General features: G+C 44.9%; 1 protein-coding gene across 1 annotated transcript in view; it reads right to left on the bottom strand.

Moving 5' to 3' along the window:
• Positions 1 to 605: 605 nt before the first annotated feature.
• MATN2 (matrilin 2) overlaps positions 606 to 27,154 on the bottom strand; it is a 77,362-nt gene continuing 50,813 nt past the window's right edge. Inside the window, exons 11-17 of the mRNA XM_072151474.1 lie at positions 20,998 to 21,120; positions 15,763 to 16,176; positions 12,727 to 12,879; positions 11,818 to 11,859; positions 11,133 to 11,219; positions 3,155 to 3,240; positions 606 to 1,608 (exon numbers count right to left, since the gene is read on the bottom strand). Coding sequence (XP_072007575.1) covers positions 1,552 to 1,608; positions 3,155 to 3,240; positions 11,133 to 11,219; positions 11,818 to 11,859; positions 12,727 to 12,879; positions 15,763 to 16,176; positions 20,998 to 21,120 — 962 coding nt within the window. The 3' untranslated portion in view covers positions 606 to 1,551. The remainder of the gene's footprint in view (positions 1,609 to 3,154; positions 3,241 to 11,132; positions 11,220 to 11,817; positions 11,860 to 12,726; positions 12,880 to 15,762; positions 16,177 to 20,997; positions 21,121 to 27,154) is intronic.

Genomic DNA, 27,154 nt, shown 5'->3' with positions numbered 1-27,154 from the left:
AAACAAATTTAGGAATTTTTTTATCATTTAATCACCCCCCTCTCCCCCTACACTTTTCTGAAAGTAGGCGATAACAATCCAACTTTGAGCAAACCTCTTTCAGAAAATGTATTCTTGCCTGCGGCACATTACTAACCCTACAGGGTACATAGAGTCCACTATCTATAGACCACAGGCTATATTCACACGAATGTATGATACTTATATACAGTGTATATAAAATATCCCCCCCCATGCACAGCAAAGGGCGCACGGCACCCTATGGGAATGGTACGGTGCGGTAGCGTTTTGTAGCTGAAAGACAGTACATTTCTTATCTTTTGCCAGAATACGGCTCCGGGCGCCATATATATCACTATGGAGAGGGCGGGAGTGCTACTGTTTGGCGGGCATACATTGTGTGATTGTAGCCCAAGGATTATTTGACTCTATTCTGTAAGGTCTATACACGGCAACACCCAGATAGGGCACATGTAGAACAAAGGGACATTTTTTTTTTTTCTGGAGTTATATTCTTGAAAGCCTGGATATCTGCTGGACTTATTATACCTGATATCAGACGCCTATAATGAGACAATGAAAGACTTGTTATTACAAATACTTCATTTATTATTTATATAGAATAACACAAGGTGATTTACAAAACTAGACCAGGTCCAACACATTGTCTTATGTGTTTTGGTTTTGTTCACAATATAACATTTACATTGAAAGTGCTTTTCTGGGCTTAAACTATTGGTCTTGGATAACAGAATGGTGGGGTCCCACATCAACACCCACATAGATCAGCTGTTGTCAGTTGATGAAATGGAATAGGATTCGCACAGCGCTGTTCTCTGGGTAGTGGCAGAACCAAGTCACTGCAGCTTATCTCCCATTCAAGTACAGGTGGTTCCCTACTTAACACCCACCTAACAGACAACCCCTAGTTACAAACGGACCTTTGGTAATTTACTGTACTTAACCCTTGGGCTACTATAAACGGCTATAACAGTTATCACAGGTGTCTGTAATTAAGCTTTGTTAATTCTGGTTCTTATGACAACCCAACATTTTTAAAATACTATTATCACAGAGACAAAAAAAACAAAACACTTTGGCTGGGGTTACTAATATAAAATATATAGTTCCTGCTTTGCATACAAATTCAACTTAAGAACAAACCTCCAAAACCAATCTTGTATGTAACCAGGGGTCTGCCTGTATATAGAATGATCTGCAGTAACCACGTCTGGCCACTATCTGGTGCTGTCTGCTTCCTGATCCCTTCTCCATCCTTTGCTAACAGCTGATCTGTGGGAGTCCTGACTGTTGGACACCCACCAATCTGGGATAGGTTATCTATATCTTTAGCATTAGAGACCCCTTTGATGGAGTCCTCATATAACTGACACAAATACTCCGTCTTTATACTCTGTACTCAAACATGCGATTCTACATTATAAATAACACGACTTTGCACTTTATACATTTTGCTGATGTCCGATCACTTGGGATAGCTTGTTCCTGTGATTAGGTCTTCTCCTCCATGTACTGTCCACATCTGCTCTGCTATCTCTGTCCCACTCTGTTCTCTAGTTCTTCCATCCGTCGGGTGATCTGTTCCAGTGGGTTCAAGTCAAGGAAAGTGCATTTGGTTGTGGTCATGTCTTGTATAATAGAAACTTCTGGAATGTGATCTGAAGCCCCCTGCCCTTACTCCATAATGGCCCCCTGATAGTGTACAGTATATCGTCCACTTCTTCTGTAGCCGCCTCCATGTGATGCCCAATTCTTCTCTACCTGACTTATAATCCAGCCCTTTCTGTTGGCCCCCTTTTCTTGTGCCCCCCTCTATAATTCTCTTTTATTGCAAATCCCCCTCTACTTTCCTTTGGTAAAGTAAAAACAATTCTAATACTCACTTTCCCCCATTCCCCTGCAGCAGTCCTCTCCTGTGCCATAGCTTTGACCCCATGTGATGACATCATCATGTTTGCAAATGGGGAAAGACGAGTGATTATTTTCAAACCGTTCTGTATTTGCTGTTTTTTGGTGGTAGCCCACTCCTCGGGGACCTCTGCTATATCCTAAACCTACCTGACCTGTAGGCCCATTCAAATGATTTTCTGCAGGTAATAGTCTTTAGTTACCGTATTTTCCGGACTATAAGGCGCATTTAAAAGCCTTGGATTTCCTTGGAAATCCAAAGTGCGCCTTATAGTCCGGTGCACCCTATATGAGGGCAGCGGACCCTACTTACATCGGTCCCCGCTACCGGAGACGGCAGATCTCCAGCGGGAACTTTAGACCACGCGGCACGAACAACTTCTGCCGCGTGGTCTGCAGTTCCCACTGGAGATCTGCTGTCTCCGGTAGCGGGGACCGATGTAAGTAGGGTCCGCTGCCATTCTCCACCTCCCCCTCACCTTCCCCACGTTCCGCGTCTCTTCTCGGCGTCGCGTCCCGTCGGGTATCCGCTTCGCCCCCGACCCTGCGCCTTATAGTCCGATGCGCCTTATATGGAATTATTACATATATAAGGCGCATCGGACTGTTGCGCCTTATATTCCGGTGCGCCTAATGGCCCGGAAAATACGGTATCATAGTCTCATCATATTCCGTAGCGCTTTACAAATCATAGGTGATCTATACAAATATAATACTACATTACAGAGTACAAGCCGTCACCTGCTCAATATAGCTGTGTTTAACCCCGTAATGGAAAACAGCGCCCATAGTCGAAAATGGCACTTTTTTTTTTGCCATTTTGAAAAATATAAAAAATTCTATAAAAAGTGATCAAAAGGTCGTACAGTCCTAAAAATGGTAGCAATGAAAAAGTCATCAAAAGTTGCAAAAAATGACACCACCCAAAGCTCCTTACACCGAAGTATGAAAAAGATGGCAAAATAAAAAAAAAATAAAAAATGTGTACAGGAGGTTTTAATTTTTGTAAATGTATGAAAAAATTATAAAATCTATACAAATTTGGTATCTCCGCGATCGCACCGACCCAAAGCATAAAGGAGACATGTCATTTTTGCCGCACAGTGAAAACCGTAAAATCCAAGCCCACAAGAAAACGGCCCAAATGCGTATTTTTCACTCAGGCAGAGGCAGGGTCACTCACTTCAATAGTTAAGTTATATTGATGATTAGGGTAAAGGATATGCTGCTGAGTAAGTCTTCTCACTTCTTCATTTGCGTTGGACTGATACTCCATGATATTCTTACACTGGCACTGCTCCTCCGCTTTTTCTGCAATATACATGAAAGGGGTTATCTGGGGACATGGAAAAAAAAACAAAACAAAAAACTTTTGTGGGGCCTGATGTTTAAAGCTGTGTCAGCATATTTAGTGAGAGTACTATGAGGGACTGCTACCCCATGTCTTGGATCCTGTCTACATCACTGCCTCGAGCCCATCCATGTGTAGGCATAGGATTGCAAGGAGTTGGATTAGGGATGGCAAAGGGAGGCTTTTCCCTTGAGAAATGTGCCCCCGCTGCCATTTGTGGTCAACTGGTAACTATCTCTTCAGGAAAAGACACACACATAAGAAACATGACAAAGGCGGCACGGTGGCTGAGTGAGTAGCACTTCTGCCTTGCAGCGCTGGGGTCCTGAGTTCGATTCCCACCCAGATGCTTTTGGAGTGTGGGAGGAAACCGGAGTACCTGGAGGAAACCCATGCAAACATGGAGAGAACATACAAAATCTTTGTAGCACTGTGCTACATCTGCAAATAGTTTGTATGTTCTCTCCATGTTTGCGTGAGTTTCCTCTGGGTCCTCCGGTTTCCTCCCACACTCCAAAAGCATAATGGTGGTAGGTTGATTAGATTGTGAGCCCCGTGGGGACAGGGACTGATTTGGCAAGCGCTGTGTAATCTGTGTGCGCTATATAAATAAAGGATTATGATAATTAAATTAAATGTACACACTTGCTGGACTTTTAATAAAGGCCTATGACTAGAGATGAGCGAGCACTAAAATGCTCGGGTACTCGTTATTTGAGACGAACTTTTCCCGATGCTCGAGTGCTCGTCTCGAATAACGAGCCCCATTGAAGTCAATGGGAGACTCAAGCATTTTTCAAGGGGACCAAGGATCTGCACAGGGAAGCTTGGCCAAACACCTGGGAATCTCAGAAAAGGATGGAAACACCACGGAAATGGACAGGAAACAGCAGGGGCAGCATGCATGGATGCCTCTGAGGCTGCTTAATCGCACCATTATGCCAAAAGTATGGGCAACAGCATGGCCATGACCGAGTGACCGAATGAGGCTAGATAGCATCTAAAACATCCAATAATTGACCCTGACACTATAGGGGACGGCATGCAGAGGCAGCGGCAGCAGGCTAGAGAGTGTCATGGCGACATACCCTAAATGGACTCAGGCTTCAAACCAATGGGTGGCAGAGAGGAAACAAAGGAGGTGAGCAAGAAGCGCTCAAATAATATCGGTACATGATAAAAGTTTGCCAGTATATTTTGTGGATTACACAGCAGGGTGGCGACAAAGTTAACATGGAAGCCATGAAAACAACCCAAAATTCTGCCTGACACAGCTCGTTTGATAAGGGGACCATGTATGGAGGCAGTGAACTAGTAGTAGATTAAAGGTGCTGCAGTTAAAACTATGTTAGTTGGATCTTGGCATGGAGCTGGCGCTCCGCTGCCAGGCGAGCTTTCGCCAATCCAAGCCCCTGTCTCTAGGCTACTCCCCAAACAGCACTTCTAAGAACCTTTTGTATAAGATCAAGTGTAGTAGCGTTCTTATAAGTTTGGGATATGGCGGGTGAGGGGAATGTAAACAGATGCGCAAGAAGCGCTGAAATAATATCGGTAAATGATAAAAGTTTTCCAGTATATTTTGTGGATTACACAGCAGGGTGGCGACAAAGTTAACAAGTTTGATGTGGAATGCCCTGTAATAGTTCTTGGGCGGTGTGCCTTTTATCGCCTAGGCTCAGCAGTTTGAGCACCGCCTGCTGTCGCTTAGCGACGGCATTGCTGCTGTGCCTAGAGCTACCGACTGATGGCGCCATGGCCACGGATGGTAATTCGGAGGAGGAGGAGGTGGAGGAGGGGTGGGAGGAGGAGGAGGTATAGTAGGCCTTTGAGACCTGGACCGAGGTAGGCCCCGCAATCCTCGGCGTCGGCAGTATATGACCAGCCCCAGGGTCAGACTCGGTCCCAGCCTGCACCAAGTTAAGTGTAGTAGCGTTCTTATAAGTTTAGGATATGGCGGATGAGGGGAATGTAAACAGATGCGCAAGAAGCACTGAAATAATATCCCTAAATGGTAAAAGTTTGCCAGTATATTTTGTGGATAACACAGCAGGGTGGCGACAAAGTTAACAACTTTGATGTGGAATCCATGAAAACAACCCAAATTTGTGCCTGACACACCTCGTTTGATAAGGGGACGATGTATGGAGGCAGCTATATGGACGACTTTTGGAGGTAGCAATGGAGACAACGTGTGGAGGCTGCTATGGAGACAATTTAATTTGGATAGTGCCTGTATGTAGCAGTCCAAAAAAGTTTTCAAACCAGAGGAGCAGGTAGGTGGCCCTCCAGAAAAATTGAATAGATTGAGTGCCTGTATGTGGCAGTCCAAAAAAGTTTTCAAACCAGAGGAGCAGGTAGGTGGCCCTCCAGAAAAATTGAATAGATTGAGTGCCTGTATGTGGCACTCCCAAAAATTGTTTAAAACAGAGGACCGGGTAGGTGGCCCTCCAGAAAAATTAAATGCATAAAGTACTATAGCTAGAGCCAGTGGGCCCTGTCAAAAAATAGCCAGTTTCCTCTGCTTTAGTGTACAAAGAGGAGGAGAAGGAGGAAAATGAGGAGGAGGAGGAGTGCATAAATTATTCAGGTTGAGCTTCCTTCACCTGGTGGAGATTGGAAATTATGAGAAATCCAGGCTTTATTCATCTTAATAAGCGTCAGCCTGTCAGCGCTGTCAGTCGACAGGCGTGTACGCTTATCGGTGATGATGCCACCAGCTGCACTGAAAACCCGCTCGGACAAGACGCTAGCGGCAGGGCAGGCAAGAACCTCCAAGGCGTACAGCGCCAGTTCGTGCCACATGTCCAGCTTTGAAACCCAGTAGTTGTAGGGAGCTGTGTGATCATTTAGGACGATGGTATGGTCAGCTACGTACTCCCTCACCATCTTTCTCTAAAGATCAGCCCTACTCTGCCGAGACTGGGGACAGGTGACAGTGTCTTGCTGGGGTGACATAAAGCTGGCAAAAGCCTTGTAAAGCGTACCCTTGCCAGTGCTGGACAAGCTGCCTGCTCGCCTACTCTCACTCGCTACTTGTCCCGCAGAACTACGCACTCTGCCGCTAGCGCTGTCAGAAGGGAAATACTGTTTCATCTTGTGCACCAGGGCCTGCTGGTATTCATGCATTCTCACACTCCTTTCCTCTCCAGGGATGAGAGTGGAAAGATTTTGCTTGTACCGTGGGTCCAGGAGAGTGAATACCCAGTAATCGGTGCTGGAATAAATTCTTTGAACGCGAGGGTCACGGGATAGGCAGCCTAGCATGAAATCTGCCATATGCGCCAGAGTCCCAACGCGCAAGAATTCACTCCCCTCACTGGCCTGACTGTCCATTTCCTCCTCCTCCAACTCCTCCAACTCCTCTTCTTCTGCCCATACAAGCTGAACAGTGAAGGACTGAACAATGGTCCCCTCTTGTGTCTCGCCAACATTCTCCTCCTCTTCCTCCTCATCCTCCTCCACCTCCTCCGATATGCGCTGAGAAACAGACCTGAGGGTGCTTTGGCTATCAACAAGGGAATCTTCTTCCCCCGTCTCTTGTGACGAGCGCAAAGCTTCCGACTTCATGCTGATCAGAGAGTTTTTCAACAGGCCAAGCAGCGGGATGGTGAGGCTTATGATGGCGGCATCGCCACTGACCATCTGTGTTGACTCCTCAAAGTTACTCAGCACCTGACAGATATCAGACATCCACGTCCACTCCTCATTGTAGACTTGAGGAAGCTGACTGACCTGACTACCAGTTCTGGTGGAAGTTGACATCTGGCAGTCTACAATCGCTCTGCGCTGCTGGTAAACTCTGGATAACATGGTTAATGTTGAATTCCACCTGGTGGGCACGTCGCACAACAGTCGGTGAGCGGGCAGTTGGAGGCGGTGCTGCGCTGCCCTGAGAGTGGCAGCATCTGTGCTGGACTTCCTGAAATGCGCACAGATGCGGCGCACCTTCGTGAGCAAATCTGACAGATTGGGGTATGTCTTGAGGAAACGCTGAACTATCAGATTTAACACATGGGCCAGGCATGGCACATGTGTCAGTCTGCCGAGTTGCAGAGCCGCCACCAGGTTACGGCCGTTGTCACACACAACCATGCCTGGCTTCAGGTTCAGCGGTGCCAGCCACAGATCAGTCTGCGCCGTGATGCCCTGTAATAGTTCTTGGGCGGTGTGCCTTTTATCGCCTAGGCTCAGCAGTTTGAGCACCGCCTGCTGTCGCTTAGCGACGGCACTGCTGCTGTGCCTAGAGCTAGCGACTGATGGCGCCATGCCCACGGATGGTAGTTCGGAGGAGGAGGTGGAGGAGGGGTGGGAGGAGGAGGAGGCATAGTAGGCCTTTGAGACCTGGACCGAGGTAGGCCCCGCAATCCTCGGCGTCGGCAGTATATGACCAGCCCCAGGGTCAGACTCGGTCCCAGCCTCCACCAAGTTAACCCAATGTGCCGTCAGCGATATATAGTGGCCCTGCCCGGCAGCACTCGTCCACGTGTCCGTGGTCAGGTGGACCTTGTCAGAAACGGCATTGGTCAGGGCACGGATGATGTTGTCTGACACGTGCTGGTGCAGGGCTGGGACGGCACACCGGGAAAAGTAGTGGCGGCTGGGGACCGAATACCGAGGGGCGGCCGCCGCCATGAGGTTGCGAAAGGCCTCGGTCTCTACTAGCCTATAGGGCAGCATCTCCAGGCTAAGCAATCTGGAGATGTGGACATTAAGGGCTTGGGCGTGCGGGTGGGTTGCACTATATTTTCTTTTCCGCTCCAGCGTCTGGGGTATGGAGAGCTGAACGCTGGTGGATGCTGTGGAGGATCGTGGAGGCGACGATGGGGTTTTTGTGCCAGGGTCCTGGGCAGGGGGCTGACTATCAGCTGACACAGGGGAAGGAGCAGTGGTGTGCACGGCCGGAGGTGAACGGGCTTGGTGCCACTGAGTGGGGTGTTTAGCATTCATATGCCTGCGCATACTGGTGGTAGTTAAGCTAGTAGTGGTGGAACCCCTGCTGATCCTGGTTTGGCAAAGGTTGCACACCACAGTCCGTCGGTCATCCGGTGTTTCCTTAAAGAACCTCCAGACTTCTGAAAATCTAGCCCTCGCCGCGGGAGACCTCGCCACGGGAGCTTCACTACGTGACACATTTGGCGCTGATGCACCAGCTCTGGCCCTGCCTCTCCGTCTGGCCCCACCACTGCCTCTTCCAACCTGTTCTGGTCGAGGACTCTCCTCCGTCTCAGAAGCACTGTGTTCACCCGGCCTCTCAACCCAGCTTGGGTCTGTCACCTCATTATCCTCCGATCCCTCAGTCTGCTCCCCCCTCGGACTTCCTGCCCTGACAACAACTTCACCACTGTCTGACAACCGTGTCTCCTCATCGTCGGACACCTCTTTACACACTTCTTCCACTACGTCAAGAAGGTCATCATCACCCACAGACTGCGACTGGTGGAAAACCTGGGCACCGGAAAATTGCTCAGCAGCAACCGGACAAGTGGTTTGTGACTGTGGAAAGGGTCCAGAAAACAGTTCCTCAGAGTATGCCGGTTCAAATGCCAAATTTTCCTGGGAGGGGGCAGACTGGGGGGGAGGAGGCTGAGGTGCAGGAGCTGGAGGAGTGCCGATTTCGGTGACATGGGTGGACTGCGTGGAAGACTGACTGGTGGACAAATTGCTCGAAGCATTGTCGGCAATCCACGACATCACCTGTTCGCACTGTTCTGGCCTCAACAGTGCTCTACCACGAGTCCCAGTAACTTCAGACATGAACCTAGGGAGTGTAGCTCTGCGGCGTTCCCCTGCTCCCTCATCAGCAGGTGGTGTCTCACCCCGCCCAGGACCATGGCCTCTGACCCCTGCAGTAGTTGGACGCCCACGTCCCCGCCCTCGTCCTCTACCCCTAGCCCTCGGGTTAAACATTTTGAAAATGAAAGTTATAACTTAAATTTTTTTTTTTACTTTTTTTGTGTTTTTTTTTTTGTGTTTTTTAGTTTTTAAAACCAAACGATGCTATCCTATTGCTATGGCTATTTTCTAGCCAAGTATGAAAGCACACTGCTATGCCAGATGAGATGACGCTGAGTTATGAAAAAATAAACGTAAAATAAAAAGTAAATGGCAGACTGTGCCTAATTTCAATCAAACCCCTAATAAATTGTCCCACTTCGGTCTTTGCGATGGATATGTGCGTCACTAAGCGCTAAACACAACGGTCCCATGTCTCACTGCAAATTCCTCACAATATGGTAGTAGATGCACTGCAGCAAGTACAGCCACCAGCAGATCAACCAGAAATAAAATATATAACGCTATTGTAGGCCTAAGTAAGCCGTTTGGATTCTCCTATGGCTATTTTCTAGCCAAGTATGAAAGCACACTGCTATGCCAGATGAGATGACGCTGAGTTATGAAAAAATAAACGTAAAATAAAAAGGAAATGGCAGACTGTGCCTAATTGAAATCCAACCCCAAATAAATTATCCCACTTCGGTCTTTGCGATGGATATGTGCGTCACTAAGCGCTAAACACAGCGGTCGCAAGTCTCACTCCAAATTCCTCACAATTGGCTAGTATATGCACTGCAGCAAGGACAGCCACCAGCAGATCAACCAGAAATAAAATATATATAACGCTATTGTAGGCGTAAGTAAGCCGTTTGGATTCTCCTTTGGCTATTTTCTAGCCAAGTATGAAAGCACACTGATGAGATGACGCTGAGTTATGAAAAAATAAACGTGAAATAAAAAGAAACTGCCAGACTGTGCCTAATTGAAATCAAACCCCTAATAAATTTTCCCACTTTGGTGTTTGAGGTGGATATGTGTGTCACTAAGAGCTAAACACAACGGTAGCAAGTCCCCCTGCAAATTCCTCACAATATGGTACTAGCTGCACTACTAGTGCCAGCAAGCCCAGCCACAAGCAAACAAAAAAAAAAAAGTATAACGTTATTGTAGCCCTAAGAAGGGCTGTTGGGTTGTTGTAGAATTACTCCTAACAGTAAGCTAATAGAACACCCTAATGCTGTCCCTGACCAGCAGCAGCTCTCTCCCTAGCGGCATCCAGACAGAGAATGATCCGAGCAGCGCGGGCAGCGGCTAGTCTATCCCAGGGTCACCTGATCTGGCCAGCCAACCACTGCTATCGACGTGTAAGGGTACCACGTCATGCTGGGTGGAGTGCAGAGTCTCCTGGCTTGTGATTGGCTCTGTTTCTGGCCGCCAAAAAGCAAAACGGCGGGAGATGCCATTTTCTCGAGCGGGCGAAGTATTCGTCCGAGCAACGAGCAGTTTCGAGTACGCTAATGCTCGAACGAGCATCAAGCTCGGACGAGTATGTTCGCTCATCTCTACCTATGACAAATGAAAGTCCTGAGCTCAGTCCCAAAACAAAAAAACTACATTCAGGTGGTGGTGATGTTTTGGCTTCTCCCGTTTCTTATACACTAAGCTCAGATATGTGGCATGTGGGAGGGGCATATATATGGTCTTGCTGTATGACTGTGTGATGCCTCCTGTTTGTTGACATAAGTGTTGTAATATATTGAGGGGGCATTAGTACGGTCGTGTGAGCCTGGAGCCCCTCAGACTCATTTGCATACTTTTTAAAGCCGTTTTTCTTAAAAACAAGAGAATAAGAGGCTTAAAGAAAGGTGGGTCCTGTCAGAGGGGGCACAAACCAGTATGTCAGTGTGCTTGGTTTACAATCCTTCATCCTGGTGGTAGATTTCCTTCAAGCTCCACTTCCTGAGCTTTGTTTTTTCAGACCAATTTCCCTAGTTTTATATATGCTAATTTTCATTGTTTTTGGGTAGTGGTAGTTTAAGGTTTTAGTGCTGTCTCTAGTATTTTACATAAATCTCACCTTCTGCTTGAGTTGTGAACTTGATGGCAGACATTGAACAAGATACTGTGATTTCACTGTTCTCTCCTTTGAGTTCGGAGGAAAATTCTAAAAATATAATTTTAATCAACAAATGAAGTATAATATTATATAATAAGAACAATACTGAGGCTGGTAAGTCATGTGGGAACCATCCTTGTGATGACCCATAATTACATCACTACTGACAATAGATGATGTCACAGCTTATCTCCTCCCCCTCCCTGTACAATGACCTCTATATAGATAACACTGACCCATCATTACATCACTACTGACAATAGATGATGTCACAGCTTATCTCCTCCCCCTCCCTGTACAATGACCTCTATATAGATAACACTGACCCATCATTACATCACTACTGACAATAGATGATGTCACAGCTTATCTCCTCCCCCTTCCTGTACAATGACCTCTATATAGATAACACTGACCCATCATTACATCACTACTGACAATAGATGATGTCACAGCTTATGTCCTCCACCTCCCTGTACAATGACCTCTATATAGATAACACTGACCCATCATTACATCACTACTGACAATAGATGATGTCACAGCTTATCTCCTCCCCCTCCCTGTACAATTTAAAATTGGTGATAAATGACATTTAAATTATAGTCTGTGGTAATAACACAATAAACCATTTTTCAGTTCTTACCCTGGTTGTAGAGGTCAGTAGTTGCTTTCCAATTGCTCCAACCTAAGAGGAGACATATTTTTTATTATTTCCAATATCTAATGCAATTAAAATAAAAAATTACCTCTTTTAAATTTCATACCACAAAGGGGAGATTTACTAAAAAAATGTGGCAGAAGTCCAGTGCCATGTGAATAAATAAACCTATAAACCCTACAGTCCAAAAACATTGTTCTTCTAAAATACTTTTTAGGACTTTTATGAAAAAGCGGACTTGGCATTACAGATAATTGAGAGTGTCCTAAGATGGGACACATTGTGAGACAAAAGTCTGAAAATTTAGTCCCATTCTTCTGGCATGAACTAAGCCAAAAAATTGTTTAAGACTTAGTATAACTTTACACGTTCTCAATAAGATTAAAGGAAATCTACCACCAAAATCTGTTATGATAAGCCATAAACCACTGTGGTAATCTTATATTTGTTATCCGTTGCCTCCTTCCTTCAAAAATCAACTTTTTAAATTATGCTAATAGGTTTGAAGGGCTTTGAGTGGGTGTTACCAGAGCCCCTGTATCTTCATAGGTTACACTGTCTTCCCTACATCACTGCTCCCACAGCACATCTCCCTCCCTCTGCCTAAATTAATCTAATACAGTGTTACAGCCGGCGAAGCTGAAGCACGGAGGGGCTCTGGTAACACCCCCAGAGCCCTTTTAGCTCATTAGTATAATTTTAAAGGTGGAGTTAAGAAGGAAGGACCACAGTCGTGCTGTCTGGATCTACTGATGATAGATTGTAGATGGTAGATTTACTTTAAATCCAACATGAGGCAATCAGAATAACTGGGTAAAGTTGATAAATTTGAAGGGAATTGATTTTTTTTGATGATTTAACACAAAACATCCATCATTTCATTTCCCACAATACCGTCGCAGATGCTGGATTTTAATTTTTCAGTGATGTATCCCATGGAGCTGAAGTCATCGGCATGAATAACGTGTTTCTCTTGTGGCGATGAAGCAATTTCTTGTAACTCTTCGTCAATGGCCTTTCCGACTCCAACAGCATAAATGGTGATGCCTGAGAGGGAAGAGAGAAATACTGCATCGTTACATCATCGCCATTAAATCTACAACAACCTCCAAGCGCCCTGCGCCGACCACAGCCGCCAGAGACTGAAGAGACTCCTCTGCTTATGTACAGGCAGTCCCCAGGTTACATACAAGATAGGTTCTGGAGGTTTGTTCTTAAGTTGAATTTGTATGTAAGTCAGAACTGTATATTTTATAATTGTAACCCCAGACAAATCTTTTTTGGTCTCTGTGACAATTGGATTTTAAAAATGTTGGGTTGTCATAAGAACCAGGATTAATAATAAATCTTCATTACAGACACCTGTGATAACTGTTATAGCTGATTATTGTAGCCTACGACTAAAGTACAGGAAATTACCAACATCCAGAGGTCCGTTTGTAACTAGGGGTCGTCTGTAAGTCGGGTGTTCTTACGTAGGGGACTGCCTGTACTGGGAGACATGGGTAACGTGTGGGAAACTTCCTAATAAACACTGGAAATAGAGCTATATGAAATGATTGCTGGAAAAACCTTTAATAAAGGGAAGGGTTCTAGTTTTCTAGAACGACAGTCATAATAGGGGAGATGATGGATATATTTGTTGGGGATTTATCAGAAGTGTCTGAGGTAAAATTGTTGTAGTTGCCCATCGCAACCAATCAGAGCTCAGTTTTAATTTTATAAACAGCTGAGGGGAAATCAAAGCTGAGCTCTGATTGGCTGTCATGGACAACCCCAACAGTTTTACCTCAGATACTTCTGATAAATCTCCCCCATTGTACCGGATAAGAACAAGTTTATTTTCTTCCTAAGAACAGTGCCACTTATGACGCCAGGTTGTTTTGAGTATTGCAGCCCTGCCCCATGGACAGGTGTAGTGCTGTGTGTGTATGGGTGCTGTATCCCCAAACAGCTTCAAACTTTCTGAGCACCCCTGGTTTTTTTACACCACCCATTCCAGTCTTATATAATTGTTCAATCTATTCCGCAGCTCTGTAACGGTGGGGGTATTAGGTGGAATCTAATGAGTTTACCTGCTTGGCAGGGTCTGCTCCAGGTTTCAGTAGGCCCCTGGGCGACAGAGCCTCAGTGGGCCCCTTTGCAGAAACTAAAAACAGTCTCATGTTCTCTAAAATATTCCCTAGTTTATCATAGCAAACAGCCCCCTTATGGTTATTTTATATAAAAAAAAACCCTCACCCCCTATGAATTCCTTATGTACAGCCTTATGTGGGCCCCCCAGCAGCTCTGGGCCCCGGCACTTGCACGGGTATGCCAAGTGCTGACACCGGCCCTGCTGTTTGGTATAGAATGCATGTAATGGTAAGAGTCAAAGGACCCTAATCACATACGTTTCCGAGGCACCCTAATAAATTATTGGGGAGGCCTGAAGATTAATGAATAAACTTCTTGTATCAGTGCCAGTACTGCATTCCAGTAGGGTCCACGTTTAACACAACCCCAAAACATAAGCATTAAGTGTCATCTACCACGCATTTCGCACTACCCCGTGTCCTACGCCCCTGTTTTCCTCAGGAGAACAGGGTCTTTATAAGCTCTAGGAATTAATAAAAGTTGAGAATATCTATGCCCACCCCTCCCCTCTCCATAGAGTTATGAAGCTTCCTTCTAATCTGACATCTCACTGAGCTTCTGTCTGTCTTGCAAGCAATATGGAATTCAGAAGTGAGAAATAACAAATGGGAAGGAGGTGAGGTCATAAGAGCCAAAGTAAGTGGAGAAGGAAGCCCCTTTCCCCTGATAACATTTATTACAAAGTTTCTTGTAGTTATTAGTTCTATTATTTTATGTAAAGTTTGTTGAAAAGTTTCTGACCATTTAAGGACTGTGTGCTTGGGCCGATACATATATTATTAATTGAAAACTTCCTTGGTTACTTTGTGAATGGTCTACACATAAGATGATCTTATAATTGGTGGTCTCAAAAATGGTTTGATGATGGTTATAAAGACCATGATAGATTTTCTGAGGGTAGATTAATCCTACTCACAGGCCCCTCAGGATTTCTTCTAGTAGGAACTTCTTTTATTATATTCCAGAATGGCGTAACTTTGGCAAAAAAGAATTTACAAAAATGATGCTAATCAGTCTATAGTGCTCAATCTTATGTCATTGGAGTCCTTGTCTTATAATTTATTCAATCACCCATTAAAGGGAACCTGTCATCAGAAATTGACGCAATTTATCATTGCCAGTATGTTGTGAAGTAGATTACCACCTTCTAGGTCATGTTTCTTTCATGGCTCAGTGTGGTGGCGTCATTCAGAAAATCAACCTTGAAGTGAGATGTAAATTGGTTTTGTAAAGTCATGGGGGCGGAGAGCTCAGCATTGAAGTCAAGCTCTCCTCACCGCAGAATGAAGTAGATCTGAAAAATGATGTGTCTGGATGTAGGACCATTAATAACAGTGTAGGGGGCATTCTGAAGTGAGGAAAGCTTGACTTCAGTTTTAAACTCTCCAACCAAATTACATGTGAGTTCGAAGTTGATTTTCTGGACGATGCCACCACACCTGACCATGATCTAGAAGCTGCTCAGCTGCTTGATGACATGCTAGTAGTGGCTTATTAGGTCCATGTCTGCTGACAAGTTCCCTTTAAATGTCCAGTCCCATCTGGTCCTGCATGTTGAGATTGCAGAGAGCTGGAGATGTCAGGGCGGAGGGGGAAGTGTATAAATTATATGCCAACGGGCGCCTCAGACTAATTTGCATAATTTAAAAAAATCTCCCACCTTTCTGGATTATAATACAATAAGTTCCTACAAGAAGAAATCCTTAGGAGCTTGTGAGTAGGACTAGTCTTTTATCTTCCTATAATAGATAGGTAGGTGGAGAAAACTGAGCTTTATGAGGAGATGTATCATACCGCTTTGCTTTGCCTGGCTCGCCCAGTCTGAGACCTCATCCTGTGCTCGTCCATCAGTGAAGACGATCGCCACCCTCGGCACACCCAGGGACTTTCTTCTTGCCCCCTGAGCCTCTGAAAAACTTTTCTCATACATCAGCTTCAGGGCCATCCCGGTCATAGACCCTCTGCCCATATACTTCATCTGGGACACGGTTTTCTTCATGTCCTTGGCTGAGCTGTACTGCGCCATAGTGAATTCCGTGCGGACGTGGGTGGAGTATTGTATCAGTCCCACACGCGCTGCTTTCTGCGAGATCTCTAGAGAGTCTAAAATCCCGTTTACAAACTGTTTCACAAGCTCAAAGTTGTCTTCTCCGAGGCTTTTAGATCCGTCAATGACAAACACCAGGTCCACCGGTCCTTCTCCGCACTCTGGAAACAAACACACATTAGTGATGGGATATTAGTAGGAGACTGGTAGGGGTGTAGTATAGTGATGATTACCAATACCGGATACTGCAAAATGTATTCCACAATATCCAAATATAATACAAAAACATTTTGCAACTGTCATCTCCTTAATTTCAGCATCTGAAGACAATGGGGCTTATTTACTAAGGGTCCCGCGGCCGCATTTCCGTTGGTTTTCTGACGTTTTCAGGGATCCTGCCGCTGGGACAGGCATATATGTGTGCAGGATTTAACAGTAAAATTGTGTCGCAAGCCATGCACTCACATACACAGGGAAGAAGATGGTGAACTCCGGTGGACCTGAGCGAGGAGCAACACATGCAGGAAATCGGGCACACGATTTTTGTGAATCATCATTCTCGTCGGACACTCCGGATCGGGGAACGCACAAGACCAGGTAAGTAAATGTGCCCCAATGTTTTCTCTAATCACCCCCACCCCCCAACATTTTATAACCTCACCCTGATGAGGAGTGCATACAGTCCGGTGCTGAGAATTTGTACTGTAATATGAAGTATTACCACCAGATGGCGCTGAGAAGACATCAAAACACAAGATTTCCAGTATTTGCTGACACATATTTGTTTAGAGAACTCCTCAATCCTGCATCGGGAAACCCGAAAAATCCCCAAAATATCACTGGAGTAGAATAATGTTGTTGTATTTGGTGTTGTTTTTTCATTTATCAAACCATTCCGGATTCTAAGGCACATAAGGTTTTATTATAATGATGTTTTATTCAGATTTGCCAAATTTCATGACCTCTAAGGGCAGAACACATTCTAGTAAAGATATGTATATATACATACAGAGTCACGAGTCCCAGGACACCCGTTTATTTCAGAAAATTACAGAAAATTATACATCAAAATACCCCAGCAACAAATGGGAGAGGGGGCCATCTTTAAACCCGCCATACTGTATCTTGGGCAAGTTTTTCCAATTGGTAGGTGGTCATGTAACATATCAAATATGTTAGAGATTTGCAAAACACAGAAAGCATCAACACAGTGAGGCTTAGTTACTAAGGGTCAGAGGCCGCACTTGCATTGGATTTTTCGACGTTTTCGGGCACGTGATCGGAATATGGCGCATTGGCGCCGGCTTTCATGCTACAGAAATCGGGGGGCGGGCCGTCGGACGATCCGACTGATTCGGACTGAGCGCGGGTTTTAACTTTCAAATTGTGTCGCAAGAACAAGCACTTACATGCACCGTGAAGAAGAAGGTGAACTCCGGGGACCTGAGCGAGGAAGCGACACATGCAGGATATCAGGCGCACAATCTTAGTGAATCACGGCACAGGGCATTCCGGTTGGGTAATGCACTTTCGGGGAACTCCTCTGGACTGGTAAGTAAATGTGCCCCAGAAAGTTGCAACAACAACCAGGTTTGTGCCCTGTGATGCACAGCTATGTGACGTGTTGCCCATGGAGCTGCAGGTGCTTGATCCAATCTTTAAGAACCCGCATGATAATCTATGGAGAATCTCCGTGTTGATATGAACCACAAGACACATTACAGATCTTATTGCGGTAATTGGTTTCTTAGATAATTCTGGTCTTTGATACAGAAAACTTTCCTTTGATCCAATAGGACAGTTTTCAAGACATGTTCTGAGCACAGCCTAGAATACACCCCCCATCACCCATTATTTGCTGCGGTGCCAGATATGTCATTGTCACTTTGATTTCTGTAGTAAGCGCGTGTCCTGGTCATGCTGATGCACACAGCAGCGTCACACAGGCAGCGACTCCTCGGAGCTCCAGAGCATTAAGCCGGACACAAAACCAGATTATGGATCTCACCAACTGTTCCCGTCTGATTTGTATTCTTTGTGGCGGCAGATTTGCATGTACAGACAAATCCTATTGTGCAATTTGTGCTTAATCAGTTTTCCCGACTTAACTCCGTTTTATGAGGAAAGACACCGATGACACACGACGAGGCAGGAGACTCATGAATATGAAGCAGCTAGATGTGTTACCCAACATAACCTCACTATGTCATCCGCAGATTATCTCACCTACACAATAGTATCCCTACTCACTATGTGTATAGCTATAGTATCCCTACTCACTATGCGTATAGTTATAGTATCCCTACTCACTATGTGTATAGCTATAGTATCCCTGCTCACTATGTCTATAGCTATAGTATCCCTGCTCACTATATGTATAGCTATAGTATCCCTGCTCACTATATGTATAGCTATAGTATCCCTACTCACTATGTGTATAGCTATAGTATCCCTGCTCACTATGTGTATAGCTATAGTATCCCTGCTCACTATATGTATAGCTATAGTATCCCTGCTCACTATATGTATAGCTATAGTATCCCTACTCACTATGTGTATAGCTATAGTATCCCTGCTCACTATATGTATAGCTATAGTATCCCTACTCACTATGTGTATAGCTATAGTATCCCTACTCACTATGTCTATAGCTATAGTATCCCTACTCACTATGCGTATAGTTATAGTATCCCTGCTCACTATGTGTATAGCTATAGTATCCCTACTCACTATGTGTATAGCTATAGTATCCCTGCTCACTATGTCTATAGCTATAGTATCCCTACTCACTATGCGTATAGTTATAGTATCCCTGCTCACTATGTGTATAGCTATAGTATCCCTACTCACTATGTGTATAGCTATAGTATCCCTGCTCACTATGTGTATAGCTATAGTATCCCTACTCACTATGTGTATAACTATAGTATCCCTACTCACTATGTCTATAGCTATAGTATCCCTGCTCACTATGTGTATAGCTATAGTATCCCTGCTCACTATGTGTATAGCTATAGTATCCCTGCTCACTATGTGTATAGCTATAGTATCCCTACTCACTATGTGTATAGCTATAGTATCCCTGCTCACTATGTGCATAGCTATAGTATCCCTACTCACTATGTGTATAGCTATAGTATCCCTACTCACTATGTGTATAGCTATAGTATCCCTGCTCACTATATGTATAGCTATAGTATCCCTACTCACTATGTGTATAGATATAGTATCCCTACTCACTATGTGTATAGCTATAGTATCCCTGCTCACTATGTGTATAGCTATAGTATCCCTACTCACTATGTGTATAGCTATAGTATCCCTACTCACTATGTGTATAGCTATAGTATCCCTGCTCACTATGTGTATAGCTATAGTATCCCTACTCACTATGTGTATAGCTATAGTATCCCTACTCAGTATGTGTATAGCTATAGTATCCCTGCTCACTATGTGTATAGCTATAGTATCCCTACTCACTATGTGTATAGCTATAGTATCCCTGCTCACTATGTGTATAGCTATAGTATCCCTACTCACTATGTGTATAGCTATAGTATCCCTACTCACTATATGTATAGCTATAGTATCCCTACTCACTATATGTATAGTTATAGAATCCCTACTCACTATGTGTATAGCTATAGTATCCCTACTCACTATGTGTATAGCTATAGTATCCCTGCTCACTATATGTATAGTTATAGAATCCCTACTCACTATGTGTATAGCTATAGTATCCCTACTCACTATGTGTATAGCTATAGTATCCCTACTCACTATGTGTAGAGCTATAGTATCCCTACTCACTATGTGTAGAGCTATAGTATCCCTACTCACTACTCAGTTTGTAACCATTGTGTTAGTGCACCAAATCATTAGTCCCTTGTGCAACAAACTTAAATCCCACTGAAAATTATTGCACACTTCCAGCCCCACCCTGCGCCCAGATTAATAAATACCACTAACTATACCTACTCATTTGGGGGCATTTATTAATTTGTCAAATAACACCAATATTGTGGCGCTGACACTCCATAAATAAAGGAGCAAGTTTTCAGTTTTAAAGTCGATCATGAATGACCCTGACTATGTCTATAAAAATAGTATCCCTGGGGGAGATTTATCATTGCTTCTACGCCAAAAAAAGTGCAGTGTAAGAATTTCACTGGTTACAGGGGCATGCCAAGGACAAGTGCACACCCCACCAACCAGTGACATTGGAGGGATAAGGTATGTGTATAGTGATGAGAGCAGGAAGTGCAGCAGGACAACAGACCTCAACCCCTGGATGTGGAAACCGGTTGGTCATGTGACCTTCATATAGACAGAAGGCTAAAAACAATATGGGTGACCCTATTAGGTACTATATTTACCCTGGTAAACGTTGGTAATTGTGGCCACCGCTTTAACAAAGTGATTTTTATCTTTTTGTAACTTGTTTTTTAAAGGGGATATTTAGGAATTATTATTTTTTCTGGATATGGCTAATCTGATACCGGTTATATTAGCTGTATCTAGAAAATAAATGTATTCTCAGCTAACCCCTTTAAAAAAACATTAAACTGGCCCTGATTGACTGCTCAACAGGAGTGCGAGAGGAGGGGACCTCTGGTGCTCCCGTTGAGCAGTCCGTCAGTGCCGGTCTCTGTTTGTTTACAGACGTCAGCCATGCTGTCCTAACTACTACAATGGACCTGCTACACACTATAGCGGGCGTGTGCCAATAGTCCAGATGGCACCGCCAGCCTCTGTACACAGGCAAGTCGTCAATGACGGACTGCACAATGGTTCAACAAGATGTCTGTACAAGATGTCTGTAATTTTTACAGCCGTCCCCCGATTGTATAAATATTTATTTTAATTCCCAGGCCACCCCTTTAAGAATAAAATGGTTGAACTTGATGGAAGTAGTTTTTTTCCCCCAATATATCAACTATGTTACTGGAATACTCCAATCAGCAATGTAGGGCACCACTTACTTTTACATCTCTTCCCATCATCCGCTAAGTTGTATCCTTCAAAGCATTTGCAGATATAGGAATCCTCGTTATTTACACAAAGATGCTCACATCCGTGCTCCGTGGATTTACAGACATCTTTACCTGAGAGTCAAAAGAAATGAAGTTACCAAACCAAGAGGCAGTCAATAGGAAACTAATAGGGCTATTCCCATGAAGACAAAATTCTTAAATATACTCACAATAACAAAATAGCACATTCTCTAATTCACTGTTATTAACAAAAATACAGCATTTCACAGATATAATTCCAACCTGTCTTTATCAGTCCTGATGTTTACATTTTGGTTGTCCCTGGATACAACCATAAACTCCTAACTGCGGTTGGGAAGATACCTGTAGCTTCTCTTGTACTGCAGAGGGAGGGGCAGGAGACAGAGAGCACAACAGACAAGGGCACTTCCTGTCCAGCAGCGGCGTGCAGCAGAGACAACAGCAGCTCTACAGGCATGATAAGCTCTGGATCCAAAAGGGAGGGGGGCATAGCAGTGCTGACTGAGTGTTTTATTGATTAGGTGAGGTGGCAGAGCAGAGTGTGCCATTGTGTCTTACCCAGGGGTTAAAAATTGGGGAACTTTCTTTCATGGACAAACCCCTTTAACAATGTCCTTATTGTTTGGGTTTGAAAATGTGTAATTCTTTGAAAACGTGTAATTCTTGCGCAATGGTGGCGCTGCTGTTGATATGAACACTTAGGGGCAGATTTACTTACCCGGTCCATTCGCGATCCAGCGGCGCGTTCTCTGCGGTGGAATCGGGTCTTCTGGCGATTCACTAAGGCAGTTCCTCCGACGTCCACCAGGTGTCGCTGCTGCGCTGAATGCACTGGAGTTCACCAAACCGGGCCGAGTGAAGGTAAGCGCGTGTCCCGCGACACTTTTTTTAAAAAAATGCGTCGGTTTTTCAGAATCTGTCGGGTTTTCGTTCGGCCACGCCCCCCGATTTCCGTCGTGTGCATGCCGGCGCCAATGCGCCACAATCCGATCGCGTGCGCCAAAATCCCGGGGCAATTCAGGAAAAATCGGCGCAAATCGGAAATATTCAGGTAACACGTCGGGAAAACGTGAATCGGGCCCTTAGTAAATGACCCCCTTAGTATTAGATCACCTCACAGACTACAATTAATTGCTGGGATTGCCTGCGGCAGAACAGCTACTTAGTGAGTAAGTGCTCTATAAACTGGAGAACCTTTTGTAAAGTCATACTATGTGCTATTGTTCACAATTAGCTACCACATCATGCAAGACATTAAGGCTGTTCAGGCTTTCGCTCATGTCCCCTAAATGCTTATGGCTATAAGTGAAAAGAAAATTACTATATCAATGCATGTAACTCGGCGGTAAAGAAGTTGCCAAAATGGTGTCTCATACATCACTTCCTGTCTGCAGCTGTTGGCTGAAGCTTCACCTCACTGACTTCCTGTCCTGCCCGTCCTCTATACTCAGTTTGCACATACAACCCAATCATTACTACCAATTAGACCAACAGAGATAGTAAAAAATATAAAAAATGGCAAAGATCTTGGTATTATATATTGTACCTCCTATGTAGTAGTTACCCAGCCTTACAAAATTGGGACAGGCTCTACTGAATACTTAAGAAGATTAGTACTTTAAAAAAAATTCTTGCAAATAAAGTTTTTTTTTAAAGATTTTTCTAACCTAAAAAAGTGGGTAGGAGGCAGCTTTCTGTTTCAGGAACCCTCTCTCATGGTGAACAGATACAGAATAGGCTATATTCACACTAACGTGTGCCCACCGTACCGTAGCACGGCGAGAACGCGTCAGCGGCGGGAGAGAGGAGGAGGTGGTAAGCGCCGCTAACCCCCGCCACTCTCTATAGAGAAACATGGAGAACGTTGCATTACCCTGGGAAAGATAGGACATGTCCTATCTTTCTCCCGGCTATGGAACGGTATGGTTCTGCATGTGTGCGGCACAATACCTCTCCCGTGCACCCATTGCCGTCTATGGGGGACGTATATATGGCGTATATATGTCGGCCGTATATACGTCCCCCAGTAAGCAGTGTGAATGTAGCCTAAAGGGAAGAGGGAGAGAATATATAGCAGAGGCGAATCTGAGTAATTATTTATGATTAAATGTTTAACTGTCCAGCCTTGGGAGGGGCTTAATAGTCACATGACTGTGTGCATCTGTGTAGGTAATTAAAGGTAGGAAATAATTAACACAATTAAGTAAATAATTAACATAAACTGCTACAATGTTGAGACCATATTGAACACAAGAAGCTTTTAGTACCCGTGGATCCAATATCTGATACATCTTGATTTTCCCTTAGTGTCTCTTTGTTCTACCATATTACTAAGCTTTCACTACAATTTTAATGGGCTTCATCATCATGACACTGCCTGCACTGATGTCCCCTCATTATCATGCTCACTGTTAGGTATCCGTGATGTTGAATTGAGCATTAAAAGAAAAAGCACATAGTAATGAATGGGCGTTCAAAGTTCTGCAAATTAAGCTGCACATCAAACCAGCAAGAAGATGTAATGGACCTTGAAATCTGCCTGGTGGGTCACATACAGAAGCCATTTCGTAGCCTCGTTCCCTGCTTATTGTAAATGACCTTAGCTTAGTTCTGTATCTGATCAATACTAATACAGAGAAGAGGGGAGCATCCGTAGTAAAGATCAAAACAGAAACCCCATAATGGTGTCCGCATCCGCGGCTTATTACCTACAAGCTCCATGCACAGGCAATCGGACCAACTAGGGCTAAACCGCTTCTCTCTGGGGGTCCCATGGCACCATGGTCTACAGGGGTGGATTTCTATGGGCCCTGGGCTGTATGAATATTATAGCCACCACAGGTTTGGAATCATCTCCTACATATCTACTACATTTATTTAGTCGGGAAAAGAGACAACTACGAGGGGACATGATTAATTTATATAAATATATGAATGGTCCATACAAAAAATATGGTGGTAAGTTGTCATCATCATAAGACAAGAGGGCACTGTCTCCATCTGTAGAAATCAAGGTTTAATCAGGAGGAGACAGGGCTTCCTTACTAAGAGAACTGTCTATCTGTGGAATAGCCTGCCTCAGGCGCTGGTCACAGCAGGGACAGCAGAGAGCTTCAAGAAGGGTCTAGATTAGAGATAAGCGAGCACTAAAATGCTCGGGTACTCGTTATTCGAGACAAACTTTTCCCGATGCTCGAGTGCTCGTCTCGAATAACGAGCCCCATTGAAGTCAATGGGAGACTCGAGCATTTTTCAAGGGGACCAAGGCTCTGCACAGGGAAGCTTGGCCAAACACCTGGGAACCTCAGAAAAGGATGGAAACACCACGGAAATGGACAGGAAACAGCAGGGGCAGCATGCATGGATGCCTCTGAGGCTGCTTAATCGCACCATTATGCCAAAACTATGGGCAACAGCATGGCCATGACAGAGTGACAGAATGAAGCTAGATAGCATCTAAAACATTCAATAATTGACCCTGACACTATAGGGGACGGCATGCAGAGGCAGCGGCAGCAGCGGCAGGCTAGAGAGTGGCATGGCAACATACCCTAAATGGACTCAGGCTTCAAACCAATAGGTGGCAGAGAGGAACCAAAGGAGGTGAGCAAGAAGCGCTCAAATAATATCGGTACATGATAAAAGTTTGCCAGTATATTTTGTGGATTACACAGCAGGGTGGCGACAAAGTTAACATGGAAGCCATGAAAACCCAAAATTCTGCCTGACACAGCTCGTTTGATAAGGGGACCATGTATGGAGGCAGTGAACTAGTAGTAGATTAAAGGTGCTGCAGTTAAAACTATGTTAGTTGGATCTTGGCATGGAGCTGGCGCTCCGCTGCCAGGCGAGCTTTCGCCAATCCAAGCCCCTGTCTCTAGGCTACTCCCCAAACAGCACTTCTAAGAACCTTTTGTATAAGATCAAGTGTAGTAGCGTTCTTATAAGTTTGGGATATGGCGGGTGAGGGGAATGTAAACAGAAGCGCAAGAAGCGCTGAAATAATATTGGTAAATGATAAAAGTTTGCCAGTATATTTTGTGGATAACACAGCAGGGTGGCGACAAAGTTAACAACTTTGATGTGGAATCCATGAAAACAACCCAAATTTCTGCCTGACACACCTCGTTTGATAAAGGGACGATGTATGGAGGCAGCTATATGGACGACTTTTGGAGGTAGCAATGGAGACAACGTGTGGAGGCTGCTATGGAGACAATTTAATTTGGATAGTGCCTGTATGTGGCAGTCCAAAAAAGTTTTCAAACCAGAGGAGCAGGTAGGTGGCCCTCCAGAAAAATGAAATAGATTGAGTGCCTGTATGTGGCAGTCCAAAATAGTTTCCAAACCAGAGGAGCAGGTAGGTGGCCCTCCAGAAAAATGGAATAGATTGAGTGCCTGTATGTGGCAGTCCAAAAAAGTTTTCAAACCAGAGGAGCAGGTAGGTGGCCCTCCAGAAAAATGGAATAGATTGAGTGCCTGTATGTGGCAGTCCAAAAAAGTTTTCAAACCAGAGGAGCAGGTAGGTGGCCCTCCAGAAAAATGAAATAGATTGAGTGCCTGTATGTGGCAGTCCAAAAAAGTTTTCAAACCAGAGGAGCAGGTAGGTGGCCCTCCAGAAAAATGAAATAGATTGAGTGCCTGTATGTGGCAGTCCAAAAAAGTTTTCAAACCAGAGGAGCAGGTAGGTGGCCCTCCAGAAAAATGAAATAGATTGAGTGCCTGTATGTGGCAGTCCAAAAAAGTTTTCAAACCAGAGGAGCAGGTAGGTGGCCCTCCAGAAAAATTGAATAGATTGAGTGCCTGTATGTGGCACTCCCAAAAATTGTTTAAAACAGAGGACCGGGTCGGTGGCCCTCCAGAAAAATTAAATGCATAAAGTACTATAGCTAGAGCCAGTGGGCCCTGTCAAAAAATAGCCAGTTTCCTCTGCTTTACTGTACAAAGAGGAGGAGAAGGAGGAAAATGAGGAGGAGTGGATAAATTATTCAGGTTGAGCTTCCTTCACCTGGTGGAGATTGGAAATTATGAGAAATCCAGGCTTTATTCATCTTAATAAGCGTCAGCCTGTCAGCACTGTCAGTCGACAGACGTGTACGCTTATCGGTGATGATGCCACCAGCTGCACTGAAAACCCGCTCGGACAACCCGCTAGCGGCAGGGCAGGCAAGAACCTCCAAGGCGTACAGCGCCAGTTCGTGCCACATGTCCAGCTTTGAAACCCAGTAGTTGTAGGGAGCTGTGTGATCATTTAGGACGATGGTATGGTCAGCTACGTACTCCCTCACCATCTTTCTGTAAAGATCAGCCCTACTCTGCCAAGACTGGGGACAGGTGACAGTGTCTTGCTGGGGTGACATAAAGCTGGCAAAAGCCTTGTAAAGCGTACCCTTGCCAGTGCTGGACAAGCTGCCTGCTCGCCTACTCTCCCTCGCTACTTGTCCCGCAGAACTACGCACTCTGCCGCTAGCGCTGTCAGAAGGGAAATACTGTTTCAGCTTGTGCACCAGGGCCTGCTGGTATTCATGCATTCTCACACTCCTTTCCTCTCCAGGGATGAGAGTGGAAAGATTTTGCTTGTACCGTGGGTCCAGGAGAGTGAACACCCAGTAATCGGTGCTGGAATAAATTCTTTGAACGCGAGGGTCACGGGATAGGCAGCCTAGCATGAAATCTGCCATATGCGCCAGAGTACCAACGCGTAAGAATTCACTCCCCTCACTGGCCTGACTGTCCATTTCCTCCTCCTCCAACTCCTCCAACTCCTCTTCTTCTGCCCATACACGCTGAACAGTGAAGGACTCAACAATGGTCCCCTCTTGTGTCTCGCCAACATTCTCCTCCTCTTCCTCCTCATCCTCCTCCACCTCCACCTCCTCCGATATGCGCTGAGAAACAGACCTAAGGGTGCTTTGGCTATCAACAAGGGAATCTTCTTCCCCCGTCTCTTGTGACGAGCGCAAAGCTTCCGACTTCATGCTGATCAGAGAGTTTTTCAACAGGCCAAGCAGCGGGATGGTGAGGCTGATGATGGCGGCATCGCCACTGACCATCTGTGTTGACTCCTCAAAGTTACTCAGCACCTGACAGATATCAGACATCCACGTCCACTCCTCATTGTAGA

This window comes from Engystomops pustulosus, chromosome 5 (genome assembly GCF_040894005.1).
Source record: "Engystomops pustulosus chromosome 5, aEngPut4.maternal, whole genome shotgun sequence".
NCBI lineage: Eukaryota > Metazoa > Chordata > Amphibia > Anura > Leptodactylidae > Engystomops > Engystomops pustulosus.
This window is presented reverse-complemented; position numbering and strand designations above follow the sequence as displayed.